General features: G+C 49.6%; 1 protein-coding gene and 1 long non-coding RNA gene across 2 annotated transcripts in view; one reads left to right on the top strand and one right to left on the bottom strand.

The window, feature by feature from the left end:
* COL27A1 (collagen type XXVII alpha 1 chain) overlaps positions 1-21,062 on the bottom strand; it is a 126,098-nt gene extending 105,036 nt beyond the window's left edge. The window contains exons 1-4 of the mRNA XM_042830756.1: positions 20,610-21,062; positions 14,157-14,227; positions 7,595-9,030; positions 8-61 (exon numbers count right to left, since the gene is read on the bottom strand). Of these exons, the coding sequence (XP_042686690.1) occupies positions 8-61; positions 7,595-9,030; positions 14,157-14,227; positions 20,610-20,665 (1,617 nt within the window). The 5' untranslated portion in view covers positions 20,666-21,062. The remainder of the gene's footprint in view (positions 1-7; positions 62-7,594; positions 9,031-14,156; positions 14,228-20,609) is intronic.
* Positions 19,644-22,590, top strand: LOC122166754. Its single transcript, XR_006170879.1, has 3 exons — positions 19,644-20,001; positions 21,148-21,525; positions 22,214-22,590. It is a non-coding gene; the product is annotated as an uncharacterized LOC122166754 (long non-coding RNA).
* Positions 22,591-27,874: the final 5,284 nt, after the last annotated feature.

Below are 27,874 nucleotides of genomic sequence, written 5' to 3'. Positions count from 1 at the left end.
CACTTACTCGAGAACCCCTCTTGCCTGGTGGTCCTGGTAAGCCCGGCAGACCTGGTGGACCCTAGGAAAATAAAAGTAAACGTTACGGATTGCTCTAGAAAATAAACTCAGGATGATTCTCCTGAGTGTTTCAAGGAGACCCATTTGGATAAACCAGCAACACAGGCAAATTATAACAAAGTGCCCAGAACTCCCCTTCAACTTCTGCTATTGCTGTAAAAGCCTGCAAGCTGTGCACAACAACATCTGCAGAAGCATCTGTTTGCAGAGAGCAGAGTGTTCACATCTTTCCACCATGGACCACGTTCCTGTGAGCACAGCAGTGCTTCACACTCCATTTCCCAGACCAGTGCTCTATCACAGCAGTAATACAATTGCCTCCAGCTTCAGAGCTCCCTGCTACGTGCCAGCACCCACCACCAGCCACGTGTTGGCACCACAGCAAGCAAGGCACGCTATACATTACTGTATACCAAGATTTCAGACAGAGAAAACTTGCCTGAACCTCATTCTGATAAGAGACATCCATCCAAACCTTGTCCCTGTGGGAAAAAGCCTGGGGGGAGATTAAGCAAAGCCCAGGGCCGGTCCCTCTATGCTACTAATTTGATAGGACATCAAAAGAATCAGAGCATTTCTTTCTGAAGCTACTTCTGTCAGCAGTACAGGTAACTAGGAAATGGTTGCTTTAAAGGTGTAAGAGTCTACACAGCACAGAATTGGTAATTCTCCACACTGAGATGCACAGTGCTGCACTTCTGCTGCTGCACTGTTCACTGCTCCTACCCAACACTGCTCCCTGTCCTGGGGATTTCCACTCTCTTCAGCCTGGATCAATTGATCTGAGCCCTCTGCAAGCTGCTTGCTGCTGGCCAACACGGTGCTACCAGTCCTTGTATCAGCAACACTCACAGCTGATACAGCTGACCCTCATTTTAGCAATACACACGTCATTTTATTCTGCCATTGTGCCAGCCCAGGCTCCCGTGCATAACACAATTATACAGCTGTGCCGACAGACAGTTGTTCTTTCTTTTCTTTTTTTCTAAGTCTTAAGTAATTGCTCTCTAGAATCCAAACTTTTATTTTAAAAAAATCCTCGTGCCCTTTTAGTTAGGAAGATAACTATCAAAACATGCACCCAACGCAACTGATACAGCTGAGTTTTAATGGAGCTTACAAAAGATTAATTCAAGTCCTTAACCTCTTCTCCATCAAAAACCATTCCCCCGTACCCCAAAAAGAAGATGTAAAGGAGAAGATGCAACTGCCTGAGAGCCACGTTTCTCAAGTACCAGACAGGAGGTGACCTCCTCCACCTTCCTGCTAAGCAGCTGCAATTGCACTTGGCCACATGAGTAAAAACGTTCTCCAAAAATGTGCACTGTTCAGAATAAACTGGAGCTGACAAAAACAAAGGAGAGAGTTAATACCTGCACTGGAGTGGGGATATGGAGTTAGGGAAAGGCACACAGAAAAACAGTATGTAATTCAGGAATCCCTACCACTTTGGTTTAATTTGCTGCCTCTCCTTCAACCTTTTTTTTGCTTTCATGAAAACAAGAGGGATGAAGTGACTGCGGGATAAGTATTGCAGAACTATAGAATCACAGAACAGCTTGGGTTGGGAAGGACCTTAAAGATCATCCAGTTCCAACCACATCCCCTGCCGTGAGCTGTTTTTGCCAGCCAGCACACCAGGCCCAGGGCTCCATCCAAGCAGCCAAAAGGCATCACAACATGGTGGTCAGCATGCATAGGGCAAGGGCCCGTCCACAAATAAATAAACACAGCATGGTGGAGATGACAGAGGTAGCTGGATGAACACGTGTAGTTGCTGTGAAACATGACACGAGGCCACGCTCCCGCTCCTCACATGGTTCTTTGTGAGCTGGGTTGGATGGGACGTGCACCGTGCCTTCCCAGTGACTCATCCCTCTTCTGCCTCGTGCCCCATGCACAAGCTCTGTGTCATCCAGCTCCGGCTTTCAGACAAGAGGCCCACGTCAGACAACTGGAGAGAGCAGCGCTGAAATACACACGGAGAAAAATGCACATCCGCAGAGGCAGCCAGAGAAGAATAAGGCTGGAGCAGGGCCCAGCTACTTACAGACGATGGATGCTGTCCCACTTCAAACGTAAAGCTCTGAGACGTGAGAAGAAAGAGACATCCATCAGCGCAGCACGCCTCTAGAGCCTGCCTGCAGGTTGGGTATTACGAGGAATTTCTCCTCAGAAAGAGCAGAGGGGCAGTGGCACAGGCTGCCCAGGGAGAGGTGGAGGTGCTGCCCATGGAGGTGCTTCAGGAAAGGGCAGGTGTGGTACTGAGGGATGTGGTGTATGGGCAGCGTTGGTGGCAGGTGGATGGCTGTACGGGATGATCTTATAGATCTTTTTCAACCTCAATGATTCTACGATTCTAATGCCTGTAGTGTCCCTACACTCCTCGGAGCATCTCCCCCCTCACCCTGCTCACAGGGATGCAGGGAAGAGTTAAACCACGCAGAGCCTGGGCGGACCTTTCCGCTGTAACCCTTCGAGCATCCCTGGGGAAACCCATTGTGAGCAGTGGGAAGTGCTCCTAGGGGCAGGAAGGTTTCCTCTTCCTGGCAGCTGGAGGAAGATATCACTTCTGCCCTCTCCTTGCATGGACGCCCTGTGGGACCGGCAGAGCTGACAGCCTCCTCCAGCACTTTGCCTCTTGTCTCTGGCTTCTGTCCTGCTCCTCACTGCAAACTGACGGTGGAGAACACACACACACTCCGTTATCACACCAAGCAAACTCAGAGATCAAGGAATAACATGGCAAAAGCAGATCCTCTCTCTTCTCGAGCCAAACAGCAGAGCTGTGAACCAGCCCAAACAGCTCCGTGATCAGCTCATGGCAGCCACATGAAAGTTTAACCCTTCTGGGTTTCCCACGGTAGTGTTAGCGATGATGACTGATCCCACCAAATGATTACAGGATTTATTCTAAGCTGCTGCTGGGAAACTTGCCGGCGCAAAAAGGATGCTTTCTGTAGCTTTTGGAGCTTCAAGTTGCACATGGAAAATTAAGCTAGGTTGTCTGAAAGTGAAATACATCGGACCCTGAGGACAAGCGAAATCTCACCGCTTCCTCTTGCTGCTGAGATCAGCTCAGCTCATCCTTCCACCTTTCCCACATTCATGGCCCCCCCCACAGCTTCCCCTGCCCGCAGCAACACCCCTGGGAGCAGAGCTGCCTTCAGATCTCAGAACCTGAGCAAGGCTGAACCTGTTTGGGGAAGGTTTCAAGTGAATTGTAATCGGTTCAGGAATCGGTGCTGGCGGTGTGGGAAATGATTCTCTTCCTTTTGAATGGTTTCGGATTCATATCGCTCAGGTTGCAAACTATTTCTGTAATTGCTCCCCCAGGGGCAGGGACTCAGCCTAGCAGCAAATAGCTGATGGCTGCCCAGGACATGATTCAGCCACATTCTAGTGCATACTAATGGACATGCCTGTGATTTAAGGTCTCCCCACTGTACTTGTGTCCCCCACACTCTGCCCCTTGAACATCCCGTAACTGGCTGCACGTCACAGGAGGGCATGCTGCTGTATGCAAACAGGAGATGAAAGACAGAATGTTTTTCCCTCTCAAATGCACATGGTGAAAGCCACCTTAAAAGTGACTTCAGAAAATGCCTCAAAAGCTTTTTCCTATGCTAGCACCATGAACAGGGATGTTTTTTACCCCTGCAGACAGAGAACCTGCCCTGCTTTCCTCCTGGAGGAAGACAAGGTGCATTCCTTCCACCAGCTCTCTGCCACAAATCCATTATTTAGTATTGTGCATCCAGAGAGCAGTGGCACGGAGGGACTGAACAACTTGAGGGGCAGCACCAGCATTAGATTCTCCCTGCGCAGGAGAATGGAAGATGAGAAGAACTCATCCCAAAGGGTACACCAGCCCCTCTGCATCTCTCTACCCTTGCCAGCACTGTGCAGAGGAGGAGAGAAGACCCAAACCCTTGAAATTCTGGCACAAACCAAGATGTTGGCAGAAAGCCACTCCTCTAACATGATTTCTGGAAGAGAGACAGATGTGTACTCTGGGTTTGTACAACAACTATTGCAGAGAAGTTTTGTCCACAGCTGGATTCCAAATTGTGTGGCAGCATTATACACAGCCAAATATTAGTATGGCAGTTTGATGAAAACAGCTTTTCCACAGACATGGCGGGAGCAGTCTGTGCATGAGAAAGTCAGTCTTGAGCAACCCTGCAAGGAAGCCTAAAGGGGCATGGAGAAATAAAGGGATCCCATACTCCATCACCCACTTTCTGTTCCTAGAGGTTGATGAAACACCTACATGTGCATTTATGGGATACACCGCTGCATCCCGTGCTGCACATCTGTCTCAATTACACTCTGAACTACTTTTCAAAATTAACTTCATCTTATGCAAATAGAGCTCTCTGATGCTTAGTCATTTGCCTACAAGATTTTTTCCCTTTGAGGATAATTCTGGTTAAATTAGCAAAAAACTCTGATCCAACGGCATGAGTGAAGCTCAAACTTTTCCCATGTATTATACAAAGCATGCTGTTTCTTCCTTTCAAGAGAAAACATGACTCATTCATTAGGAGACATTCAAACGCACTGTGTGTTCTTAATTTATCATAGACTGTCAGCTGGAGGAGCCTTTTCTGCTACAAGGAGGACTGGAAATGGGCCCTTCATATCTGATCGGTGTTCCCATTCACCTCTCTCTCTCCTGAACGCTGATTTCATTGGCAAGGATCACTTCCCTGTGAAAGGAGCCGCACTCCAAAACAAACCGCTCGTGTGGAAGATGGCAGCTGGAGCAGTCTAGACTTGGGATGGGCTCAGAAACATCTGCCTTTGCAATGATGCTGCCTGCCAAAGCCTTGCCACGCCTCTGTCTGGGCTGCTGCCACCAGCATTCGGACCCAGCGACTCAGACAGAAACTGGATGATGGTGCTGCTGTGTGCAGGGCTGGATGATAAGTGCGCTCGCCTGGGGCACTCTGCAACCCAGCTGTGCAACAGCAAGGCCTTGCTACAATTCTGCCACATGCACAGAGCACATCTCTGCTGATGGGGAAAGTGAAGGACTGCAGCACTCTATGCCCTGCAGCAAAGCTCAGTTCCTGCACCCTCCCCAGCAAGCAACACTTCCCCATCCATTGAAAGACTCCAAACATCTATCCTTGAGAGGGCTTGAGATGCTGGCCCCCAAACTCAACATCAAACATTATTTTCCTGTTGTGGCTGCCCTAGCTGCTCTCAGCCATGTGCTGGGGTCATGCAGGATGCTGGCCAGCCCCAAGTAGTGCCCAGGTACTGGCCTAGCATGGCACTTGGGGGCTCTTTATGCTATTTCCCCTCCTCTCCAGAAGAAATTCATAGCAGAGATCCCAAATGCTTGTGGTTATTAATGGTTCCCAAGCAATTTTTCTTTTTTAAGAGCATATTATCCTCCCTCGCAGTAAACCCAACATTCCTGAAGCATTAATGCTCTGCATGTGAGACAGTGTCAGCGCTTCCTGTTGTGCAGCACCGTGGTGGTCTTCTAGGACAGATGAACCCGCAGGCGGTGCTGTCTTTCGGTTTGAGGTACGTGCATCCCTTTAGCCTCCTGATTGCACTCCTCTAACCATGCAGACGCTTCCCTCAGCTGTGGGGAAGAGGCCCCTCTGCATGGCTGAGGTTACACCACAATTATTTTGGTACCGCTCAGAAAAAGCACAGAGACCACAGCGCCTGAGTCATCACTGCCTCGTCTCCAGCTGTCAGTCACATCCTAATTTTGGGATGATCAGGATGAAGGATGGTCCTTTCTCCTCTCTTGGTAAGATGGAGAGCCCAAGAATGTCTCTATACATACATCTTAGCCGTGGTGCTCCCCCTTGATTTTCTATACATCCTTCTCTGCCCATTATGGGATATTGGATCTTGAAGAGACCTTGTGTCAGGCAACACAGCCAGGCAAAGGAGCAAACCCTCCTGTCCTCCCTGCTTTGTGCTCCACGCATCACATCCCAGCCATCTCATGCAGCACCGTGACCAGCCCAGAGAACTGCCCTCACCTCACCAGAGCATCTGCCTGAGCACCAGGATGCTGCCAGGCCATTACTCAAGCACAGAGCATTTATCAGCACTCTCTCTGAACACACTTGTCTGGCTGTCGGACTGCTGCATTTCTCAGTGTGTCAGCCCCATTCCGTTCTTTTCTCTCTTTTCTGTTCCCACGTCAGAGACATTCAAGGAACCATTGTACAGAGATCCCCGATGAGTCACAGCAGCCAGCTCCAGCCATAACCTTTCCTCCCTAAGTGCTGACTTTGTTTCCAGCAGTTGGAGAGCGCGGGGCCAGGCAGAGCCTCAAGATGTTCTCCTTTCCCTCAATTCAAGACTGCAGTTCTCGGACCAGATGGAAAAACGTCGCCATCTCTTCCCTCAGTCCTCACAGCCTGAATCAGTTTCTTTGCTATGATTCACAAGCTGAGAGGGATTTTCCACTCCAGTTCAATAATTCGCTCTTTAAATTGCAGGGGGATGTGGGGACTTGGAGCCTGGTCACCCTCAGCACAGTTCAGTCTAAGACTTCTCTGGGCTCAACACGGGCCACACAGATGTAGCCATTGCAGGTAAGGAGTGTTTTAAGAGTTCACAATTGCTGAACTTCTGTTCTTGGATTTATGCCTGAAATTTTACTCCGTGAAACACTGCCCACAGATAAATCTGCGGAAGCTCATTCTGCCTACTCAGGGATTTTACAAAACATCTCCAAACACAATGACTACAGCAGGGATGTGCCTGTGCAGCCAGGCATCCTTCACCTCTCCCACAGCTGGGAACCTCGGAACAAAGCACACCCCTCAGTAACTCCCCCAAAACTACCAGAGAGAACCAACATACTGCTTTGAAAAGTGAGAGGCAGGACGTGAAGATGAGCAAGATACTGAGGGCTCACCAAAACACAGCCCTTGCATTTTAGGGGTTGCAACAATGCGCAGCACATCTGCAGTCACAAGTGCTGTTGATTGTGTTCCTGGAGCTTGTCTCAAATTTTCCATTGTATACCCTTCTTTCACTATTTTAAGAAGTCAGCTGTAAAAATTTGCTCTAGGCTGGAACTTGGCAACCAAAATCTCCGTCTGGGAGAAACTTATACATGTACAGCCCCTCTCTCACATACATATTACAGCAAAAGGCTTGGGTTGGAACACCAAATCCTCCTGAACGTTGGCCAGATTAAAGATTCTGTTTGCATTCTTACATTAAAAAAAACATGTTAGCAGATAATTAGTGTGGCCTGACTGCTTTTAGTATTACAAAATGTGTGTATGCTCGCCATGGCCAAGACACACACACCCTGAGAGCACGTGGAATGCTGTAGTTAAATTTATAGAGGAAACTCTTTGGGTGTTTTAAGGAATAAATGAAAAACAAAACAAACAAAAAGCCATTACACAATGCAAATAGAGAAAGGTTTTTTGTTTGTTTGTTTGTTTTAAATCCTGAATCAATCTCGGTATTTGCTTTTCTGGAAATGCCAACCCAACTGAGCTGGACCTGCAAAGAGTCACGAAGTGCTCAAGCTTACCTGAGGTCCTCTGTCTCCTTTCACTCCTGGGTATCCCAGTAAAAATGGAAACGGAGTGGGCCCAAGGGGGTCGAAGATCTGATAGCCATCGGTTGCAGCTGGGGTGGTGAGGTTGAAGGCCTGAGCCTGGGCTCTGGAGACAGGACGGGCAGCCCCTAGGGGTGGCTTGGTGTACACCAGAGGGACATTGCCAGGATCCCCTTTCCTGGTGGGGGGTGACACGTGCTTCTTTGGAAGGGGCCCGGCGGTTGGGGTCTGTGGGGTTTGCTTCAGGGTGACAAAGTGGACGCTGCTGGTTGTGTTGTCAGTCCTCCTCCTGGTAGGCTTTACAGTACTGGGTGCTTCAGAGGACTTGCTGGTTGATTTTTGGTTGATCTTTTTGGTCTCTTGCTTGGTCTCTTTCCTGCTGGTCGTGGCAGGGCTTGGGCTTGCTGGCAGGGTGTTTTTGGCACCAGGCAGGGGAGTTTTCTCCGTGTGCGTGTTGGAAGTTGGCTGAGACACCCTGAGGGTCGTCACCGTCCCCCGAGACAGCGAACGGGCGGGCGGCTGTGTCCCAGGACTCGATGGAGAGGGAGATGGGGCCACTGCAACCTTCGTGGCTTTGGTTGTCTGTCTTGGAAGTGGCGGCTGCGGTGAGACCAAGGCAGTTGTAGCACCTGAACCCCGAGTCTTGAGGGGTGCGGTGACCCTGCCGAACGCCAAGGATGGGGTGGCAGTGGTCAAGTTTTTCAGACCCTGAAGCGAGGGCTCCATATGCTGTGGAGTACCTGGGGAGGCACTGGGATCCCTGGGCAAGATGGGGATGAGCGGGGGAAGGTTTGGCCGGTAAGTGTCTGCTTGCCTGCAATGTTTTTTCAGGTATTTACAGTAATGATGAGCTGCCTTGGCGGAAGGATAAATATCGAACTGGCAGATGGCTCCTTCAAACTGCACGGAGTGATGGTTCATCTTCCCAAAGAGGAAAGACCCATGTGGATCCAATGCCTCATCCTTTTTAGAATGCAAATCCGCATGTACTCTGTGCTTCCCACAAGAAGTAAATAAAGTGACTGTCTGGCCACGGATATTGATGGCCATATTGTGCCACTGGCCATCGTGAACATTGTAATCAAAATATACAGAGCGCTTGTGGCCCACGTACACTATTATCTTCCCAGGCACAAACTGAACCCCCAGCTGCAGTTTTTTCTTTTTGCTCTTGACTGCAAAGAGGAAAGCGTTGTTGATGCGGTGGGAGCACAGGCTCAACACTAGGAGCAGGTCAGTGCTGGAGCCTGCAGGGAAGATGGTGCTGATGGGCGCTTCGACGCGTGCTCGCTGAGTAAAGATAACCCCTGATTTGAGAGGAATGACCCCTTGAGGAATGGCATGTGATAAGGACAGTCCGCTCGACGGCCTTCTCCCTCCCAGGCCCAGCCTCTGAAGAACATCCACATCTGAAAGGGAAGCGACAAGAAAATGTGAGTTGGTGAGGAACCCAAGGGCTGGATCCGTGTAAGATGGCTATCAAACCAGTCCATGCAAAAGTGCAACGGGTTAGAAGAAACCTCTGCCATCCTCTGGCAAAGGCATATCCGTGTAATCAAAGCTGAGCACAGACAGTTCTTTCTCCTGCACACAGAGTGAAAAGCAAGTGCACGCTCAACTCAGTCATCGGCAATTGCCAAAACGCATCAGCTCCATGGCTGATCTGCCTAGCTGTCCTGTCCCACCAGAGACCAGCTCCAGATGTTCTGGAGGGAGCTGAGCTCACGGCAAGGCAATTTCCCACCAAGCACCAATATTCCACTTCTCTGAGATGCAGTTCTGAGCACTGACCACACAGCTGGAAAGGAATTTGAACAACAGGCTGAGCAAGCATTGCAAAATGTTATACCCCCAGAAGGCAAGGAACAGAGCTGTCAAAGGGAGCAAAAGCCTTCTATCTGTCTTTCTACAGATCAGTAAGCAGCAGCTTTTGATCTTAGAGACTCTGGAGAGTTTTGGGAAGCAAAGGTGCCTCCCAGCATGAAAAAACTGCACCTACATTTCACTGAACTTCTTCAGGTTCTCAACAGCAGTGCTTTTTTCCCAGCGGATCATCTTACAGCCTTACATTATTTCAGTAAGTTGGAGGGATCAGGCTTGGATTGTGGAAAGCTGAAAAACTAGCTGTGACTGCCATTGAACAGGTGGGATTTGCTGGGTGCATTGCTCAAGAGAAGACAGGATGCTCGCTGTCCACAGCATCCATCTCTGTTCACTGGCTCTGGGAGAAGCCTGTAGAGGACGTGCAAGCAGAGTCCTCTGGTTTCTGGCCCTGAAGTCTAACAGAAGTCACACAGCATGGAGTCCAAAGCAGATTAGCAGGCAACAGCAACACAGCCTGGAGCCAGCTGGCTGCAACTTCAGCTGAACTACTTCACTGGGGAAGATGCTCAGGACTATGTGAGAAGAACTGCAAAGATAAATGTGCCCAGACCTGAAAAAAGGGCTCAAAAGCCTGTTCTCTTATTCCAACTCCAACTTTTAGTCTAATAAGGGATGTTAACTGCATGGTAAAGACACATAAATGTAAGGCTAGAGTGACGAACATGATGTTACTACTGTTGAAAAGAAAATAGAACAACTGTTTTTCCTTCCCTCTTCCCTGCCCAAATGCAATGCCCGTTACTCGATGACCATTTAACTCCATCCTTAAGTGGGGAAAAAAGCCTGGGCAAGTTTCTTGCTGGGCTGCCTAATCTGAATCCTGATCTCCCAAGGTAAGAACAAAATGATCGGAAATGCAGCAGTGCCACTCATGGATGCACATCAGTTAACACCATGGGATCACAGCTTTCCCATAGGAAAATAAAAGGCAAATGAAAGGTTGTCCAAAGAAAAAAGCCAGCTGCTTTTCTAGAGGGGCTTTGGAACTTGGCCGCCTTCACCCTCAACTGTTAAACATTCAGCACAATTCTCAATATTTGGAGAACCAGCATTAGAAAGAGATCCTCAGTTTTGGCCAGAGGGGATGTAGACTGAAGCCAGTTTGAGGCCTGTAATGTCTCTGGCCAGGAAAGGAGGAGAATAGCGAGAAAACCTCTGTTCTTTGACTTTGGCAAAAACAATGGCTATTTCTGTACATAAGAACTAGTCAATCAATATTTATTTTGTCTGAGAATGGCTTTATTCCCACCTCCCTTTTACAAGGCAGCTGAACTCATTTTCTAGCAGAGACTATCCTGGAGAAGACGTGTCAGATGAGCAAGGGGATGGAAATTTCCCCGCTCCATGCAGAGGGGATAACGTAGCGCACAGCTCAGGCTTAAGAACGGTCCTTCTCCCACACTAGGGAGAAATCCTCAATCCCCCACTGTTTCTCTGCACTATTGCTCTCCAGGTTTTGTCCATCAGCACAGCAAAGGTAGAGTCTGTGCACCGAGGGGAGGAATCGCAGCCATGTCTTCAAACTGGATCATTTCCAGAGCCCATGAAATGGTAAAGGCCAAAGCCTGGCTCTCGCAAACTCCAGTGGGACCCCTGCCACAGACTTCAAAGACACCAGGATTCAGCCCTAAGGAAATAAGTTCACTGCTCAAACTGGGAGCTAGACACCAGCTTCCAATTTCTGCGTGTATTTTTAGGTTCTGTCCCAGAGACAGACTGCGGTGCGTCTCCACTGGGCAGAAACGCTTCACGCTCTGAGTGCTATTTGCTCGGTAGCTGCTCTGTGGAGACATAAGGATGTTTCCCTGCTCAGAGCACGCTGCTACTGTTTGCAACACCGACCCAACTGCCTTTTTAGCACTGCCTCAAACAGTGCTGCTGAAAAAGGAAAAAAAAAAAGCAAAAAAAAAGCACGATCCAACCTCTCCTCTCCCTAAAAACCCACAAAGGTAGAGCCAAATTCTTGATGCTTACGCAAAAGAATCTGAATCAAGCAGACCTCATGCAGGACACGGGTGTGGATTTTCCAGCCCCAGGTCCAGGCACTCAGCTCCAGACTCCTGCACACCACGGCCGCCCTGGGCAGGTGGGGCACATCCCCAGGGATGATGGGATGTCATCGGCTGATGCAAAACGCAAGGTAATTTTTGCTTCTTTAAATGGCTCCAAGTTGAGCAAAGCATTTTTTCCTCTTTTGCTTTTCTTTCTTTTTTTTTTTTTTTTCCTCCGTAGACTTTTTCCATCAAAACACATTATTTAAAAAATCCGTTCACTGAGAGCTGCCTGCTCCCAGGTGCCTTGAACCTAACTGCTGCATTCCTCCAGCAACACTTGAGCAACAGGGAAAATCTTTTCTAAGTGAGATGCACAGAGGTTCCTGCACAAGCACATAACTGCATCCAAAAGAGGGGATAAAGGCTTTCATTGCTATCCTGCTCCTTTTTCACCTATGTAAAAGTCTTTATCAGGAAGGAAGCCAAAATGCAGAAGAGAAATAACTTGGAGCTTCCCAGATTCCAGCAGCTGAGGTCAGATGCCCACAGCTAAAACTGGGTAGGATAAGCTCTACATTTCCAAAAGTTCTGCCCAGTGCCTTAGTCAGTGCACATCAGATGAACTCACTAACCTCATGATCTTTTGGATTTGTAATGCTTAGGGAAAAAACCACCCTCTGTGCTCCCTGATTTTCCACTGTGCAGGCGGATCTCTACACCTTACAGTAATAACTGTGGTCTTTTCAATATCCCACAGCACTGGCTTAATCACATCCTCATGTAGATCCATGAACAAGCTCCTAATTGATTTTGTAAATCTCATATTCAAAAACCCTGAGCGATAACACAGTCTCAAATGGCCAATGTTCCCTTACAGCCTTCCTTCCTTGGAAGACTTTGGTTCCCAGAAGAAGAGCCTGACTCCAATTATTGGGAAAATGAGCAGAAATGTTTAATGATTTATCATAGGGGAACCACCTTATTGACACAGGCAGCCAGGGAGTGGTGGAGGGGGCACCCTCCAAAGAAAAGGTAGATGTGGTACTGAGGGATACAGTTTAGTGGGCCATAGTGGTGGATGAATGGGCTGGATGATCTTAGAGGTCTTTTCCAACCTTAATGATTCTATGATCTCAGACGGGATGGCATCTACAAAGGTAATGTAGCAAAGACAAAGTGGAATAGTTTCCTTCGAATTGTTGGCAACACTAAAAAAGATGACACCATCCCATAATTATCATGGGACTAAAAGGATGGATAAAGATGGATCCAAACAGCATATTAAAATCTACTCGAAAGAGAGACGCCAAGAGACAGTATTTGTTCTGCCTCTTTATGAGCTGACATAAAACTTGCTCTGAAAACTGCTTGACTAAGTAATTCAGCCAGATGTTCACCTCTTCTGCGTTGAAGGAGAATTCGGAAAATATTACATTTTTCAAAATTGCTGATGGCAGGGATGTTATTTTATTTTATTTTTTCTGTAAGAAGTGCTCCGTGGGCTGGCTTACAGCTGAGCACTGACCAACTTTCTATTTTTCCTTCATGCTTTGGAGACTGAGAGGAGAGCCCTGGAACCTGCTAGTCCACTTATTGTTGTCTCCTGGTTGCAGGAAGCTGCTCGGTTCCAGCATGCGCCCGTGTAAAACATCCATGTGAAAGAGGTGCTGCTATTCTAGGAGCTGGCTCCCTGACAAACAGATGTTGCAGAGATGCTCGGTTACCACTATCAGCTGTAAAGTATGGATTTCTTTTGTTTGTTTTTGTTGACTCTAAGCTAACTTGTCATTGCGGGGGTTATTGCAGCCCAAACTCTTGTCCTGTCTCCAGCAGCACCAGGAAGGGATGCCTAGAGAAGATGAGTAAAGGTATATGGTCGCTCCCTATAGAAGGCTCTCCCTGCAGCACAGGGGCTGAGGCAGACACAGAAATTCTCCTGTAAACCACCCCCTGTGGGATGCTTCCTCCTAAAATTTGCTTTTCATGGAATCATTAAGGTTGGAAAGGACCTCTAAGATCATCCAGTCCATCCATCCACCTACCACCTCTACTGCCCACAAACCACATCCCTCAATACCACACCCACCCTTTCCTTGCATACCTCCACGGATGGTACCTCTGCCCCTGGGCAGCCTGTGCCACTGCCTCACTGCTCTTTCTGAGAAGTTCTTTCTAATGGCCAACCTCCTACTTTCAGAATTCTCATCATTTCTACATGCACTGCATCCCATGTATCTGCCCAGGCACGACTGGATTGCATCCAAGTCAAGGAAAAAATCGTTTGCCAGAGACTCTTAATTCCTTAATGGCTTGGTCTTAAGGGGCACCTCCTAAAAAGTAGTTAAGTGCGAGCTAATGCAGGTAGATGCCAATGATATTTTAGATACACCAAAGTGCTTCATTCCCAGTTGCTCCACCAGGCAGAAAGGCACTTCTGAGAGTCCTGTGGGGCACGTAATCACCTGCAGAAACCCGGTTCCTTTGCCAGCTGTTAACTGCATCATCTACATCATCAGTACTGCAATGATCAGCAATAAATGCACTTAATTCTCCACACTGGGCTCTGGAATTATTAAATATTTGGCCCTAAAATTATATAAAAGCCCTCGGCTTTCAATTTGATTAAAAAAGGAAGAGGGGAAAAAAGTGTGATTTACCTTCAGAGTTTCCCTGTGTGAATCCCAGGAACCAGCTAAAACATAACACAGTCCAGACAAAGCAGAATCCCCTAAAATTGGAAGAGAAGAAAAAATGATGAGTTTCTACAACACTGGTACCAGACTCAGCCCTGCGAATGGGCTTCTCCTCAATCCTCATCTGGTGGCAGTGTCCACGTTCTGGGATAATGGGGGCTCAATAGAAGGGATTGGGCAAAGCTTTCTGTCTTAGCTGAGCTTTAAGCATCACAGTGCCATTGAAACAGCAGCAGAGAGGAAAAGTTTTAGCAGAAAGACATCTGAGCCCCCCTTTTCCCCCGCCAGCTTCCCTGGTTTGTGGCCAAACAACGAACATAGGAAACTCCTTGGTTAAGCTCACTTAAAACTGTCAGTGGAAAGTTTGGAGATTGAATTCCCTCGTCTTCGAGAGCTGAGATTTAGCAGCTTGATCAGCAAGGGCATTAGGCAGCTGGAGGAACGGAGACAAAAATGTAAACTACAGACAGTCCTCAGCCAGAGGAGTGCGGGACGTCCACCGGTTGTTCTTCATCTCAGCCAAACCAGCGCGAGCACTGGGATATGCAGAGCAATGGCAAAGTGCTGCTCGCTCCTCTCTGAGATCTGGCAGAGAGGAATCATTTATCAATGGGGATTAGAGATCACTCTTCTCCTGCCATCAAGTCTCAGGCTTTAGCACGGGAAAATATCCTCAGAGACGATGCGTTGCCCCAGGCCAGATCCTCATCTACTGCTGGAGACCCTTTCTCACAGCTCCAATGAAGCTGCAGTGATTTACGCATCAGCGGGGAAACCTGGCCTTGAATGTAAAGCTCCATGCAGGAATCCAGCCACTTAGTTAATATTTTAAGGCTTGAAGGGACAAAATACTGGAGCAGCCCCACAGATGAGACAAATCACATCACTCTTGTACTGTTTCCATTACCCTGACACCAGGCTGCGCATTTCAGGAGCTCTGGGGCTGCTGTAGTTCATGCATGAAGGAACGGCGGCTTGGAACAGCAAAACCTTTCACCAAGTCCTGTAGCCAGTTATATGCTAACCAGGAAAGCTTCCCTGCACTCCAGAGATCTCCAGTGGGGAGATGGGGCTGTTTTCTGCTCACTACAGCCCATAAGATGCAGCTCTTGGTACTGCAGGCCTGGGAAGTAGGAAGGCAAAGGGAATACGATGACTCCTCATGGCCACCTCTAGCTGAAACCTTTTTATGACTGAAATGAAGCCAAAATCTACATCACAGGAAGACTTGCACTTCTGTGCTCGCCTCCTAAGGACCAATGGAGCATCGGGATGTGGATGCCATTCCCACACGTGTGCGGAGCAAAGGTTTTGTTGGGTGCCACCAACTGGGCTAAACTGCTTGGTAGGAAGGCGAGGGGAAAGGATGACCAACACAAGGTTATCAGGAGGAGCCCTGGGCATTAAGAACACCTTTGCTCTGGTGAGGATCTGATTTGTACTGCTCTGTGCAAATACTTGGGCACACAACGCACAGGTTTCGGAGGGGTGCAAGAGCACCTTCACAACCCAAATCTGCTTCCAAAATTCCTGTTGACCAACACGGTGAGGGGAACGAGCCTCAGGGAAAATCCAGCACATAATTCCATTCTGGTGACAGCGACGGGGCCATGAAGGAGATGAAGGCACAGGATCCAGCTGGCCCCAGCCCCGCTCCTGGACCCCGCGCGCTGTACGAGCTGAGAGCAGGGCCGAGTGCCAAAGCACTGAAGAAAAACACTTTGGCAAAATTTACCAACTTAATGGAAAAAGCACAGGCAGCTTCCAAATGGCAGACCTGTGACTGATGGGGCTGTTAATTATTGCAGGATTTTATAAAGCAAGCTCTTTTTCCGTTACAACTCTGCAGCGGCAGGATTGCATAAGCAGCTTGAGTAGTAATAGTGAAGGCTTTTCTCCTTATATAGAGCTATTGAACCCACCTTGCCTTCATCTCTGCCTCTTGCCACCACCAGTGATTTCCACAGAGACTCCAGCAAGAGGCATCCACTAAAGTAATTCATTTCTTTTATAGCACAGGGCCTTTGAATACCCAAATGAGGATCCCGCCGCTGTAGCTACCAGGTGAAGAAATGCCCTTAAACACCAATGACCTAAGATCACACGAACCCTAAAGGTTTTCCAGCAGAGACACAAGCTCCCTTTACAGCAAACTGAAGCTACTGACTGCATTACTTTTGGCAGATGCCAATGACGAGTCCGTGAGAACAACACAGCGTTGAGAGTACAAGGCAAGAGAAGGACTGAGAAGTACAAAGGCCAACAATGGCACATCTCAGCCTATGGCAGTGACTTCAGCATTCCCCAGTGAGGGGGTGGGCATGCAGGTAGCAGCAGAACAAACACAATGAGGAGTTCCTACAAAAAGCAATCAGAAGGTGTAGGACCACTCACGCCAGGGCTTCAGGATGTCAGGAGATGACTGCATCATCCTAGATGCCCCTTTTTGCTTAAACAACGGGTCAAAACTGAAACAAAACATATTACAAAGGAACAAAGCAGCATATTTATTTATTTATTCATTTATTACCTTTTTGCACTCCTTTACAGTGCAAAATGTTTTGGGAACTGCAATGTTGAGATTGGAAAAACAATTCCTCCCACTCTCTCCTATCCAGGTGTATTTATTTCTGTTCAATAGATCAGAAGGCCAGCTGGGTGCTGCAAACTGCTTTTCAAGAAAGGCAAATCTGCGTTTCCAACTGTAGATCAAATAATAATTCTTAAAAAGAGATCATTTATGTGTCACTTAAGATCTGATGCATGTGAGTGGAGGTGACTTTTAATACGACTTCCAGGCAGTTCTGCAGCCAACAGGAAACAGAAATCACAGCCTACGTACAGAGGCTCCAAACTGCCCCATGGAATGAACCCCACTCCCAGCTGTTGGAGGTGGAAATCTCATTTGGTGTGACTATTGCCCTTTGCACAAACTGCTGCTGTCTTTCCAGGACTTCTGGAAAGGACAGTGTTCCTCTGAGAGAGAGGGATGGGAACCTATCGTTACGTGGATGTCCCTGTTTTGACCCTGCATGGTTCTGTGGGTTGTTTTGGGTTTTTTTTCAACGTTAAATATACATACATACATTCATATATATATATATGTACAACACAACCAGCTCCCCAAAATATCCAGCACCAAGTTCACAAAACAATTTCATCCAACCCACTGCTCCTGGGTACAGTTCTATATAACCTCAGCTGCACAAACTCACTGCATGCCTAGCCACAAAGATGAAGGATCAAGAAGAGTGATGGAGCATTGGTGTGACTGATCCCACTCCTTCTCTTTCAAGGGTTTATGCTGATACCCGCAGATGAAGGGCTGGTGGGATTCGAGCTCCCAGTCCCCATGCTTCTTCTTGGGAACCAGAGCTTGCGTATTCATTGCACAGCCCAGCCCCAGAGCTTCTCTGAGCTTCTGCTGCTGACAGCCTGCTTCCTCACTTTGTGGATGAAGGACAGACAGGCTGATGAGGCTGTGATGACTCAGACACCCTTCCAGATGCCTCCCAGCAACTTCCTACAATAGGGGATCTTACTGACAACATGCTCCTTCGTCTCCTCTTTGCTCACCAGCCCTGTCTGAGTTGTTGGCTTTGCTGCTGAATGATGTGACAACACTTACTGCAGTCCTTCCCTTTGTGTCCTCAGCTAGTAACTGGAGCAGAAGTGCTAAGTGTGATCTGTCATCCAACTCCTTTTTTTAGTCCTTCCAACAAACACCTTTGCATTCCTTCATGTTGTGAACGGGATTTGGCAGAGCATATGGCATACAAATGGCAGAGCATGTAATTCCCCATTGTTTCCATTTGCACTTCACATCCACCTTCCCCTCATGCCCCCAACAAAGCGGCAAAGAAAAAAAATCTCTGTTCTCTCACTGTTTAAAGATTTCATCCAACCCCTTACTGCAAGGCCTGGGAGTCCCTTTGAGGTATTTAATGCAACCTCAATGAGTGCAGGTTTGAAGCAGTACAGATAGGATGAGGCTGGAAGTTGTATCAGAGTGGCAGCAGGGGAGTGACCAGCTGCAGGACCTCAGCCAATGCCTTGGTCATGATGCTGTGACCCTAACCCTAACCATTCCAGGACACGTCTCCACAAGGCTGTGCAACCACCTTCTCTTTGCTGTACGTCCCATTGACCTGCCTGCTGCTGAACATGCCCAGTGTTGCTGTAATTTGTCCCAAATTGCTTGTCCTGCCTGCAGATCCTCCTTGTCCCCTTGAAACGTGGGCAGCACACAGCGCTGGGACTGGAAGGGGCTGGGGGTAGAGCACAAGTGGTGTTGAACACACACTCAGCTCCCAGCCACCAGCCCTACGATGGGGATGCCAGAGGAGTGCTGGGACATGTGGAGCCCCAGGGACACGTGGGGACCCAGCGCTTCATGTGAAGGCACCAAGGGTTCCGGGAGTGTTGCTGAGACTGAAGGCCTTGACAGGAAGAGCCAGCAGGGGAATGGCAGGATGCACAGCACCGCTGCGCCAAGCAAGTTGAATCCCAGCACCGAAAAGCCCATCGGGAGATAATGTAAGAGCAGCAAGCGACCTCTGCCGAGGAAGGAACGGATCAGCAGCACGCTGGCAAGGTATGTAACCCAGAGCAGACCCTGGGAACAAAAGGCTCTCATATCCAGAGTTACCACGAGCCCACAGAGCACGTTTCCTATGGCACTGCTCAGCGGCGCAGACCCAGCCCTCTTGCACGCACAGTCCTGCTGGTGCCCAGCCCCTAACCCAGCCCCTAACCCAGCATCAGCACAGTGCTGGGACCCGAGCGGGATCTCCCTGCCCACACCTGCAGCGTGACCACAGCTAACCCCTCCGTCCCGCTCACAGCGCAGCACGAAGGCACCTCCAAGGATCCCCCCAGCATTGTGGCCCTCTGAACACCCCACTGCATGGCTGTGCTGCTCTCGGTCCTCTACAGCACTCCCCATCCCCTGCTCCCCTTCGGCCTTCTCCATTTTTGACAGACAGCCACACTTGCACGGACCCAGGCAGGCGCTGCACTCTGGTCGTAACAGTGTTTAAAAGGTGCAAGCGGGAGTTGGTACAGCTACAGCATGTACCTGATGTGCCACAGCCACGTCTGGGCAAAAAACACCCACTCTACAGCACTGAAATACACTATAAACACATACACACGCTGCTCCAGGAGAGCTGAGTGCAGGCTGTGGGAGCGGCTGGGATCACACGCGGAACCCTACACGCACAGACACACTGCAGGCAGAGCGTGCGTCCAGCCTACAAAGGGAGCTGCACATTCGTCCCGGCTCCGGCACCGCACGTGGGGTGGCTGCAGATAGAGGGGTGACCCTCGGGGTGCCCCCAGCCCCCCACCCGTCCTTTTCCCCCATCTTGCACCCATCCTGCTCTGGCAGAAGCATTCTGCTCTGGCAGAAGCACAGCGATCCTGTACACAACTTTTTCAAACTGCCAGGCAGAAGAATCCCAGTCCTTCCAAGGGAGTGTCGGTAAATCATCATTACATCCGACAACGCAACCAGAGGGATTAACCCTTTGCTCGGCCTCAGAAGAACAACAACAACAACAACAGCAACAAATTCAACGATGAAAATGACAAAAGCTGCTCCTGTCTACGTGAAAAGGAGGACAGGCAGGCTGCGGGCTGTGATTTTTTAGCTATACGTGGATACAGATAGACAGAGACCTTTGTGCGCGCGCGTGTGAGGCGAGCACATGAAGAACATGCCACCACGCACCCGTCTGCCTCTCGGAACGTGCCTCAGCCCTCCCCATAGCTCTCCCACTTTTTGGAGGACCACAATACTGCTCTCCAGGTACCGGTGCCCCCCATCCCGCGGTGCAGGGCTGGGTGGCGGCGCTTCCGTCCTGCTCCTGCGTGGGGTTGGGACCCTCCCCGTGCCCACCCGGGGCGGAGGTGCTGGGGGCACTGCAGGGAGGTGGAATCGCCCTCTCCGGCATCTCTATGCGGCTGTGATTCCCGTGCCTTCCCTGCGGATCAGTCCCTGGTCTGGGAGCCCCTTCCCCTGGTGTTAAGAACTGGGGGTCCCCCTGCCATCCCAGCACTGTGGGGGGGGGCCCCCCGGCGCGCCCGCCCCCCGCCCCCCCCCCCCCCCCCCCACTCCACTCCCCACCGCCGCGCTCTCACCCCCGGCTGCACACCCCAGCCCCATTCCCACCCTCCTGCTCTGGCTCCAGCGTGGCCTCCTTGCTTCCCAGCCCATTCTCCTCTCCAGCCCAGGAGTTTTCACATCATCCCCTGGCAGAAGGAATGTCTTCCCCCACCCCAACCCCAGCCGCCCCAGCATGCGGGGCTCCCTGCAGGCACGCTCTCCCCTCCGGAACCCTCCCAGCACCCCCGGGACCCCGTCCCCACCCGGGATGCCCTTCCCCAGCGCCGGCAGAAGCAGCACTTTGTACTCACCCCCTGCCTGCTGCTGTAGCTCTGAGTCTGGAGACCGGCTCTGATTCCGGCTCCATCACGTTTAGTGCATTGTCTCTTTCGGGCAATTTTTGCAGCAATCCATCAGAAAAAGGGGAACAGGCCGGTTTGTGGGTACATCCTTCCCGGGAGCTCAGCTCTCTGCCTCTCTAAGGGGCTCAGCTGTGTCAAAGACACCCCCTGGCCCGGACGGCTCACTCCTTCCTCCTTCTCTTCTGGGTCCTTTTGCTTACACAGATCTTTTAATCCCATTTAACTCCCTCTCGGCAGACTGCAATTACCTTGGGAAAAAGGAGAGAGAACAGAAAGTACATGCTAGGAAGCCACGCTGGCCCATGGTCGCTGGATTTCTTGCCTCTCTCTCTTTTTTTTTTTTTTCCTCCTCCTTATTAATAGCACAATTTCTGTTACTTCTGGTTTCCAAAATCCTTGATTAGTGTTATTTTTTTCTTAGCTGTAACTTTTTGTTGTTGTTGTTGTTGGTTGGGTTGGTGGTTGCGATAGTTATTTTTATTTGCAGTGCAGATGTGCCTCCCACCCCCCCAAGGATCTCTCCTCTGGACTTAGAGAGAAGAGGAAAAGACAGATTTTGAGAAATGAAAATTATTTAAGGATGTCCCCGCTGCCTCTCTCTGCTGCCCTCCTCTGTAACACCGAAGCATTTGCAGAAAGTAATACAATGTAAATAAATAATGAAAAGAAACTCTTCGGCTAGAAGAACTGCAGAGGAGGAACCGAGGATCCTTTCAGGGCTGTGAGGAGCGAGAGAGGAAGACTCCGTGGAGAAAGGCCCCAGTGTGGGGAAGGCTGCTGATGGAGATCTCTGCGGGGCTGCAAACCCTGTGTCCAAAGCAGCTCAGACCTACAGCACCGGCACAGCTGGGCCCCACATTACAAGGTACCCAATGTGGCTTCTGCTGGTGTGGGGCTCGGGATGGGGGGGAGGATGGGAGCGCACAGAGGGGCTCAGATATGCAGGACCCCCCACGTCCTTCCTTGCATTGCACTGCTGCCATGGGGAGGGAGGGAGGGGGACCCCTGCACCCCTGTACTCCCACCACCACGTGACAGAAACCCAGAAGGCAGGGAGGTGGGGAATGAGATCTTTTAGACAAAATCCATCAGAGCAAATCAGATCCCAAGTCACTCAGGCAGCCGTGCCACGAGAGGGGACTCAGTGCTGGCCAGCATGGGTAAAACTCACATCCTTTTGCTCCCTCCTTTTCCAACAAGCCGGGACACCCCAAGCCCTGGCTGCTATGAACAGAACACCAGGACAGAGCAAACCCTCAGCTCCGTGGGCAGCGCTGGCTCCTGCCTCCCCCCACACCCGGGCTCCCCCAGCCCTGCCTCTCACACAGCAGCTCTTCTTTGGGCACTTACTTTGCAGCGAGGAGAGAGGCTGTGCAACGTCTCCTTGCAGCCCCACCTTCATTGGCATTCATTTGTCCCAGCAGCTCACAACAACGTCTACTTCTTAAAAAAAAATTATTAAAGTAATAATAATAATTAAAAAAAAAAAAAAGCAAAAGGAGCAAAACCAAACCAAAACACCTCAGGCCCTTTCCTGTTTCCTTCCCTTTCAGCCTCAGGGTTTCTCCTGCGCTGGAAGCCAGCGGGTGCCTGCCAGGCTCAGGGGTCCCCACAAAGCCTGGGTCCCCCCGAATTCAGCAGGTAATCCTTTCCCGGTGTGCACACGAGCAGGTTCCCCGCGGGTCGCTCCGCTCGAGGATCATTGATGCTGCGGGAATCCAGGAGAGGAGCTGGGTTGGGAACGGGCGCTGGGAGGGACATGGATGTGAAAGAGGTGGAAACGGTAAGGCTGCCCTCGTCCTTTTAAATAGCTGCAGCCAGGGGACTCCGCTCGCTGGCTGGGGTGCCCCAGGTATCCGGTTTCAGCAAACATCAGCTAATGAGCACAGATCCAGCCTCCGAGGGGCAGGTTCAGCGCCGCCGTACCGCACGGGAGGATGGGGGCACCGGGGCTCCCCGGCGGGGAAGGAGCTGCGGGGAGTGGGCACGGAGCTCAGCATCGCAGCTGAGTGCCTCCGAGGCTCTCCCCACGTCCCCCACAGGCGCTCGAGGAGCGGCAGAACCAAAGCCTGTCCGTCTGATTGTAGGCACCGACCTCGGGTACACCCCCGAAATAAACAGAGCCACCGACCCGCGTCCCTGAACCTGGAGCTGGAGAGGAACGCTCTCATGCTCACAACACGACTCCAGGACCCACTGGTCTGACTCAGCAAAGAGGGTTTCACTCAAAAAAGTGACCCCAGAATGCAGCCAAAAGCTATGCTTTGCCCCCATAAACCAGACCTCCTGCATACATGATGTCTTCTATTACCACGCGTGCTGAGGACTTTTCCTCTTCAATATGCGCCTTTGGCTGAGCCATGCTTGCACGCAGGGGCTGTGGTTTTGCATCTCCCAGTTTCTATAGGCACAAGATTTTATTCATACCTTTGCTCTGAAACATCTGCATTTCGCTTTCTTGCTATAATAGACAAAGCTTTAAGTAACAACAATAGAACACCAAGGGATCTGAAATAAGCCACGTTAGGAGTGGGGTAAATAAGCAGCATCCTCACGGCCTGCTTTCCTCCAGGGAACCTGTCCAGAAGCAAGCAGCCAAATCACACACATCCACAAACCTGCACAGAGCTCTGCACTGCAAACCCTGAGTGCTCCCCCAGCCCACCCTGAGCAGCTCTGTGACTCTGGGGACAACAGGCTCTCACACGCTTGTCAGAAACCACATCAAATTTCTATTTTCTCAGCTATTTTTTTCTCCCAGCTGTTTCTTGCATGTTTTTCAGTCATGCATTCTTTGTTCAGAAACACTTTCTAGCCAAGTCTGAGCGTTTTATTTAAAAAACAAAACAAAAAAAACCAAACCTATAACTTTGCAAAGAAATGTGTAGAATCAAGAAAGAAATGCGTGCTGTTGACTACACATTGCAGCCTACTGCTCTTTCCCACCTCTTCCAAAACCAATGAGTATTGAATCATCTCTCTCACCCCTAAACGAGCCAGGCTAACCCAAGGAGATCAAGGCCCAGCTTCCCAGAGCAAGGGACAAGGAGGAAAGCAGGAGTGGTGCTACAGCTCTTTGCAAAGATGAGACCAAAAGCAATGCCAATATTGATGGACGTGCTCAACTTTGCTCATATGAGCAGTTTCAATCCAAACAGATACAGAAGGGCCCTGTTGGCACACAGACATCAGCATAGCACAGCAGCTGGGATAAGGGAATGAGTTTAAAACAAAAGGAAACCCAGTTTGTTGAAGCCAAGAGTAGTGCCAAGTGGATTTGGGTCCAGAAATTAGACCTTGTTCTTCAAAAAGACAAAAGCTGCAACATATGAGCTGAAGAGAAATATATTTAGCAGATTTATTTTCCTTCCTTTCCATATTTAAATGGAAGCTGCTTTAAAATACTAAATAAACTGCAGCAAATTGGCACAGCGATGAAATCAAATAAATAAAATGAAAAAAAAAAAGTGGCAGTTCTAATTTAATTAGCCAAAATAAGAACAGTTACAGGGGGGAGGAGATGCCACCGGAACCACACGGCACTGGGAACAGAGCATTTGCTTTGGACACTGGGTATATTTAGATCAATGCCTCCTTCAGAGGTAAGGCTGTGGCGTGGCCGCAGAAGGCACGGGCAGTGTGAATGCAGGCACAGGAAGGGCTTGTGGGAGGGATCAAACAAACAGGGAGAGGGGATAAAGGGCCTTTCACGATTTAACCCGGAGCTGTTTGGGAGTGCTGGGCAGAGGGAACCCACCCTGGGGAGGTGCCGACATGGAGAAGCTCTGCTCCTATTTCAGGGACGGCTGTTTAACTTCTATTTGGTGATGCAAAACCATCGCACGTTGCATTTCTTCTTCCTCACATGGAGAGCGTCAATCATGCAAGAGACGTACGGAGAGCTCAGAAATCATTTGTGCAACCCATGCTCTGCCCTGCACTTTCCTCCCCCCCTCGTCCCAGCCCGTGCCATAGGCCAGCAGTGACATGTTTGAACTTCTGCAGCCGTTTGATGTAAAATGTTTTAAATTCTTTTGGGGAACACTAAAGGCTTTTGTCTCTTGACCAGTGCTGCGGGGATGCCACGTCTGGCAAAGACTGCTCTCACAGCGCTGTTCAGCTCTACCAGATCCCACTGGGCTGCCTGAGAGCTGGGAACCACTGTTAATCATTACACATTGGAACCAAGGGGAACACTACACACTGATGCAAGCCCGAGCGCACCTTCCCTAAGGAAATGCTGGCTGCTGGTCACAATTCTGCCTTGCATTTCCCTAAAGAACTGCAGCTTTACAGGATGGCTGAAAGCTGCTACAGATGAATGGCGGCCATCCATTAAGCCACAGCAGAGCAGAGCACTGCGTGCTTTAGGTACAAAGGTATTACATCTCCTAAACCTTGACCACCAACATTGAGGTGGGCAAAAGCTGTCTGGTTATGGTAATGTCCCTTTCTATTTCCCTCAGTTGTCCATCTGTTCCTATGCTGAATTTGAGTGCTGTTTTAGGGATGATTCAGTTGCCAGTGCTGCTGGAAAATACAAAAGTGAGCAGCACTCAGCAGCTGTGAGCAGCATCCCCAGGTCTAACAGCCCAGGCTGCTCTACTGTTTTTGCCATTGGGAGGTGATCCAGTACTACATTTTGTTCACAGATAACCGAGGCCAGTTTCTCTCTTTCCCTGCAAAGAAAAAAGAACCAAAAACCCAACCCACCATCCAAACCAATGCTGGGTTGCTGCACGTGGAGCAGTAATTCTTCCACAGTTGGAAGGTTTGCTCGTTAAGCGCCGCAATGCATCAGCAAGCACTGATGTTCTGCCCAGCGCTGCACCAGAGGACCCTGCTGGGGCGGTGGGGGTGGGCACGCGCTGAACTGGGCAGGATGGGTGATGCAATCATTCTCTAAAGGAACAGAACATTTTTTCTTCATGAAACAGAACCACCCTGAGAGCACCTTCTCGTGCAGCAAGGACGGACATGAGCCCAGAGCTTCAAAGAACCTGCTGAGTTGCATTGCTTCCTGCACATGAAGGATGGCTGTGGCTACAACAGCACGTTGCTGAGACAGGGAATGTCAACCAAAAGCTTGGGTTGGATTCTCAGTAATTTCAACAGGGAGGGGAAAGGAAGAGGGGCTTACATAAAGCCAGACCAACATTCTGGTGTGACACGGTGCTTAAGAGCAATGATATTTAAAACAGAACGATAATAAACGTGGTTTGGTTTTGTTTGTTACTGACAAGTTGAACATGATGCCTCTTTGGGGTTTGGTTTGATGCTGGAAGCGTGCAAGGAAAGGGTAGGTGTGGTACTGAGGGATGTGGTGTATGGGCAGTAGTGGTGGCAGGTGGATGGATGGACTGGATGATCTTAGAGGCCTTTTCCAACCTTAAACGATTCTATGAAAGGAACCATTTTAGCTGAGAGAAGGAGACACCTCCTGACGCTCACACACACACGTTACCTTAAGGAAATCTTGCACTCCACTACATTATGAAGCACCAGCACCAAAACAACTGCAGTGTGATTTGTGTACAGAGTAACCTCAAGACACAGATCAACCAGAACAAGCAATTGCTTAACTTCATCTTGATAGGACAGGGGGAAATGGTTTTAAGCTAGAAGCGGGGAGGTTTAGTTTGTAGAAGACTTATTCCTTACACCCATCAGGGCAGTGAGGCACTGGCACAGATTGCTCAGAGAGACTGGTGAACATCCCATCCCTGCAGACATCCAAGGTCTGAGCTGGATGGGGCTCTGAGCACTGATGGAGCTGTGGCTGTCCCTGTCTACTGCAGGGACCCGGACCAGATGGCTTTCAAGGGACCATGCAACTCAAACAATTCTATGATCTAAGCTAAAACATGCTGCAGTGGCACTGCTTCCTTCACTGTACTCAGCTGTCTCCGCAGCCACATACTCACTGCAGCGTTCTGCTGCCTCCAATGCAGAGTGCTGCAGGTGGCTGAGCAGGCACCTCGCTCCCTGGCAGCTGCTTGGCCTGGGGGTGACAGCCTGGATGGAGCCATGGCCATTGCAGGGCAGCTAAGCCAGATCCCAGCAGGACTCATGTTTGGTTTGCATGATCCTGGTGATCTGCAGGCTGACCTGAAGCAACAGATGCCACTGCTTTTGTGCTGTTACTTTTCTTGCCTCTAGAGCAGAGCTCGTGGTATAGATCATTTTATGTGCAACGGTATTTAAGGCCATTGGATGCAAAGCACTGCCAGTAAACTGTTACTATGTTGCTCTGAAGTTGGCAGCAGGCTCTCCTGCAGGAAGGAGTGTAAATCTATTTCCTGACCAGCTTTTACATCCACCACAACCTGCCACTGTGCAGACACACAGCTCATTAGGGACGGTTTAGCTTCATCTGGCTGAAAAAGGGCCACAGGAAAAAACCTGCTGATTAAACATGCAATTCAAATACATCTTCTGGAGCACAGCAGACAATTCCTAGCACTTTATCTGCACCGACTGAAACGCAATCTGTGCCACTTAGAGCAGAACAATACTCGATTTCCTGATACTCCTCTTGAATTGTTAACACACAAAGCAGAAACACAGCCTGTTTTCACAGAGAAATTCTGACATACGACGTTAACTGAGTGTGTACAGATCTGCTTCAAAGCTAATAGGCTCCTTTCCTTCCAGCAAACACACTTCTTCACGTCTGCACACTCTTGCTCTCTCCCCACTTCAATAATGATAGCATATGGTAAAGCTCTCCAAACTGGAGCCGCTGCAGAAAGGCTGTATTTACTTATGTTTGAGTAAGAACTAATAAGAAACCTGGTTGTGTCTCAGCTCCTCCAATTCCAAAAGGAAAAAAAAAAAAACATCGAGTCAATATTTATTCACCCATAATGTGGTGAAATAAATCCCCTCCTCCCTGGAGGAGAGGAAAATAAAATGTAGTGACTGAAATGGGTTTCATGGAAGGGGATTTTTGTTTGTTCGCTTGTTGGTCGTCAGAACTTAACAGTTTTCTCCCTCTCCCCATTTGATTTGAATGGAATAGGAGTGAATGAAAGGCATCATAGCAGCTTCACAGTGGGATCTGCCATTGAGGACCTGAAACTCAGGAGCCTTTGTGCGCTTCCACTGATGGGTGCAGCACTTGTGTGCTCCATATCACTCCTTTGTCCCCTTGTAGGGGGGATAATAGAGGCATCAGGTGCTCCAATCCCATTGGTGTGTCTGCTGAAGGTAGT

This window comes from Centrocercus urophasianus, unplaced genomic scaffold, assembly GCF_019232065.1.
Source record: "Centrocercus urophasianus isolate 14NV4802_14NV808 unplaced genomic scaffold, USGS_Curo_1.0 seq_34, whole genome shotgun sequence".
NCBI lineage: Eukaryota > Metazoa > Chordata > Aves > Galliformes > Phasianidae > Centrocercus > Centrocercus urophasianus.
Note: the sequence above shows the minus strand (reverse complement) of the source record. Positions and strands in the feature narration are given on the sequence as shown.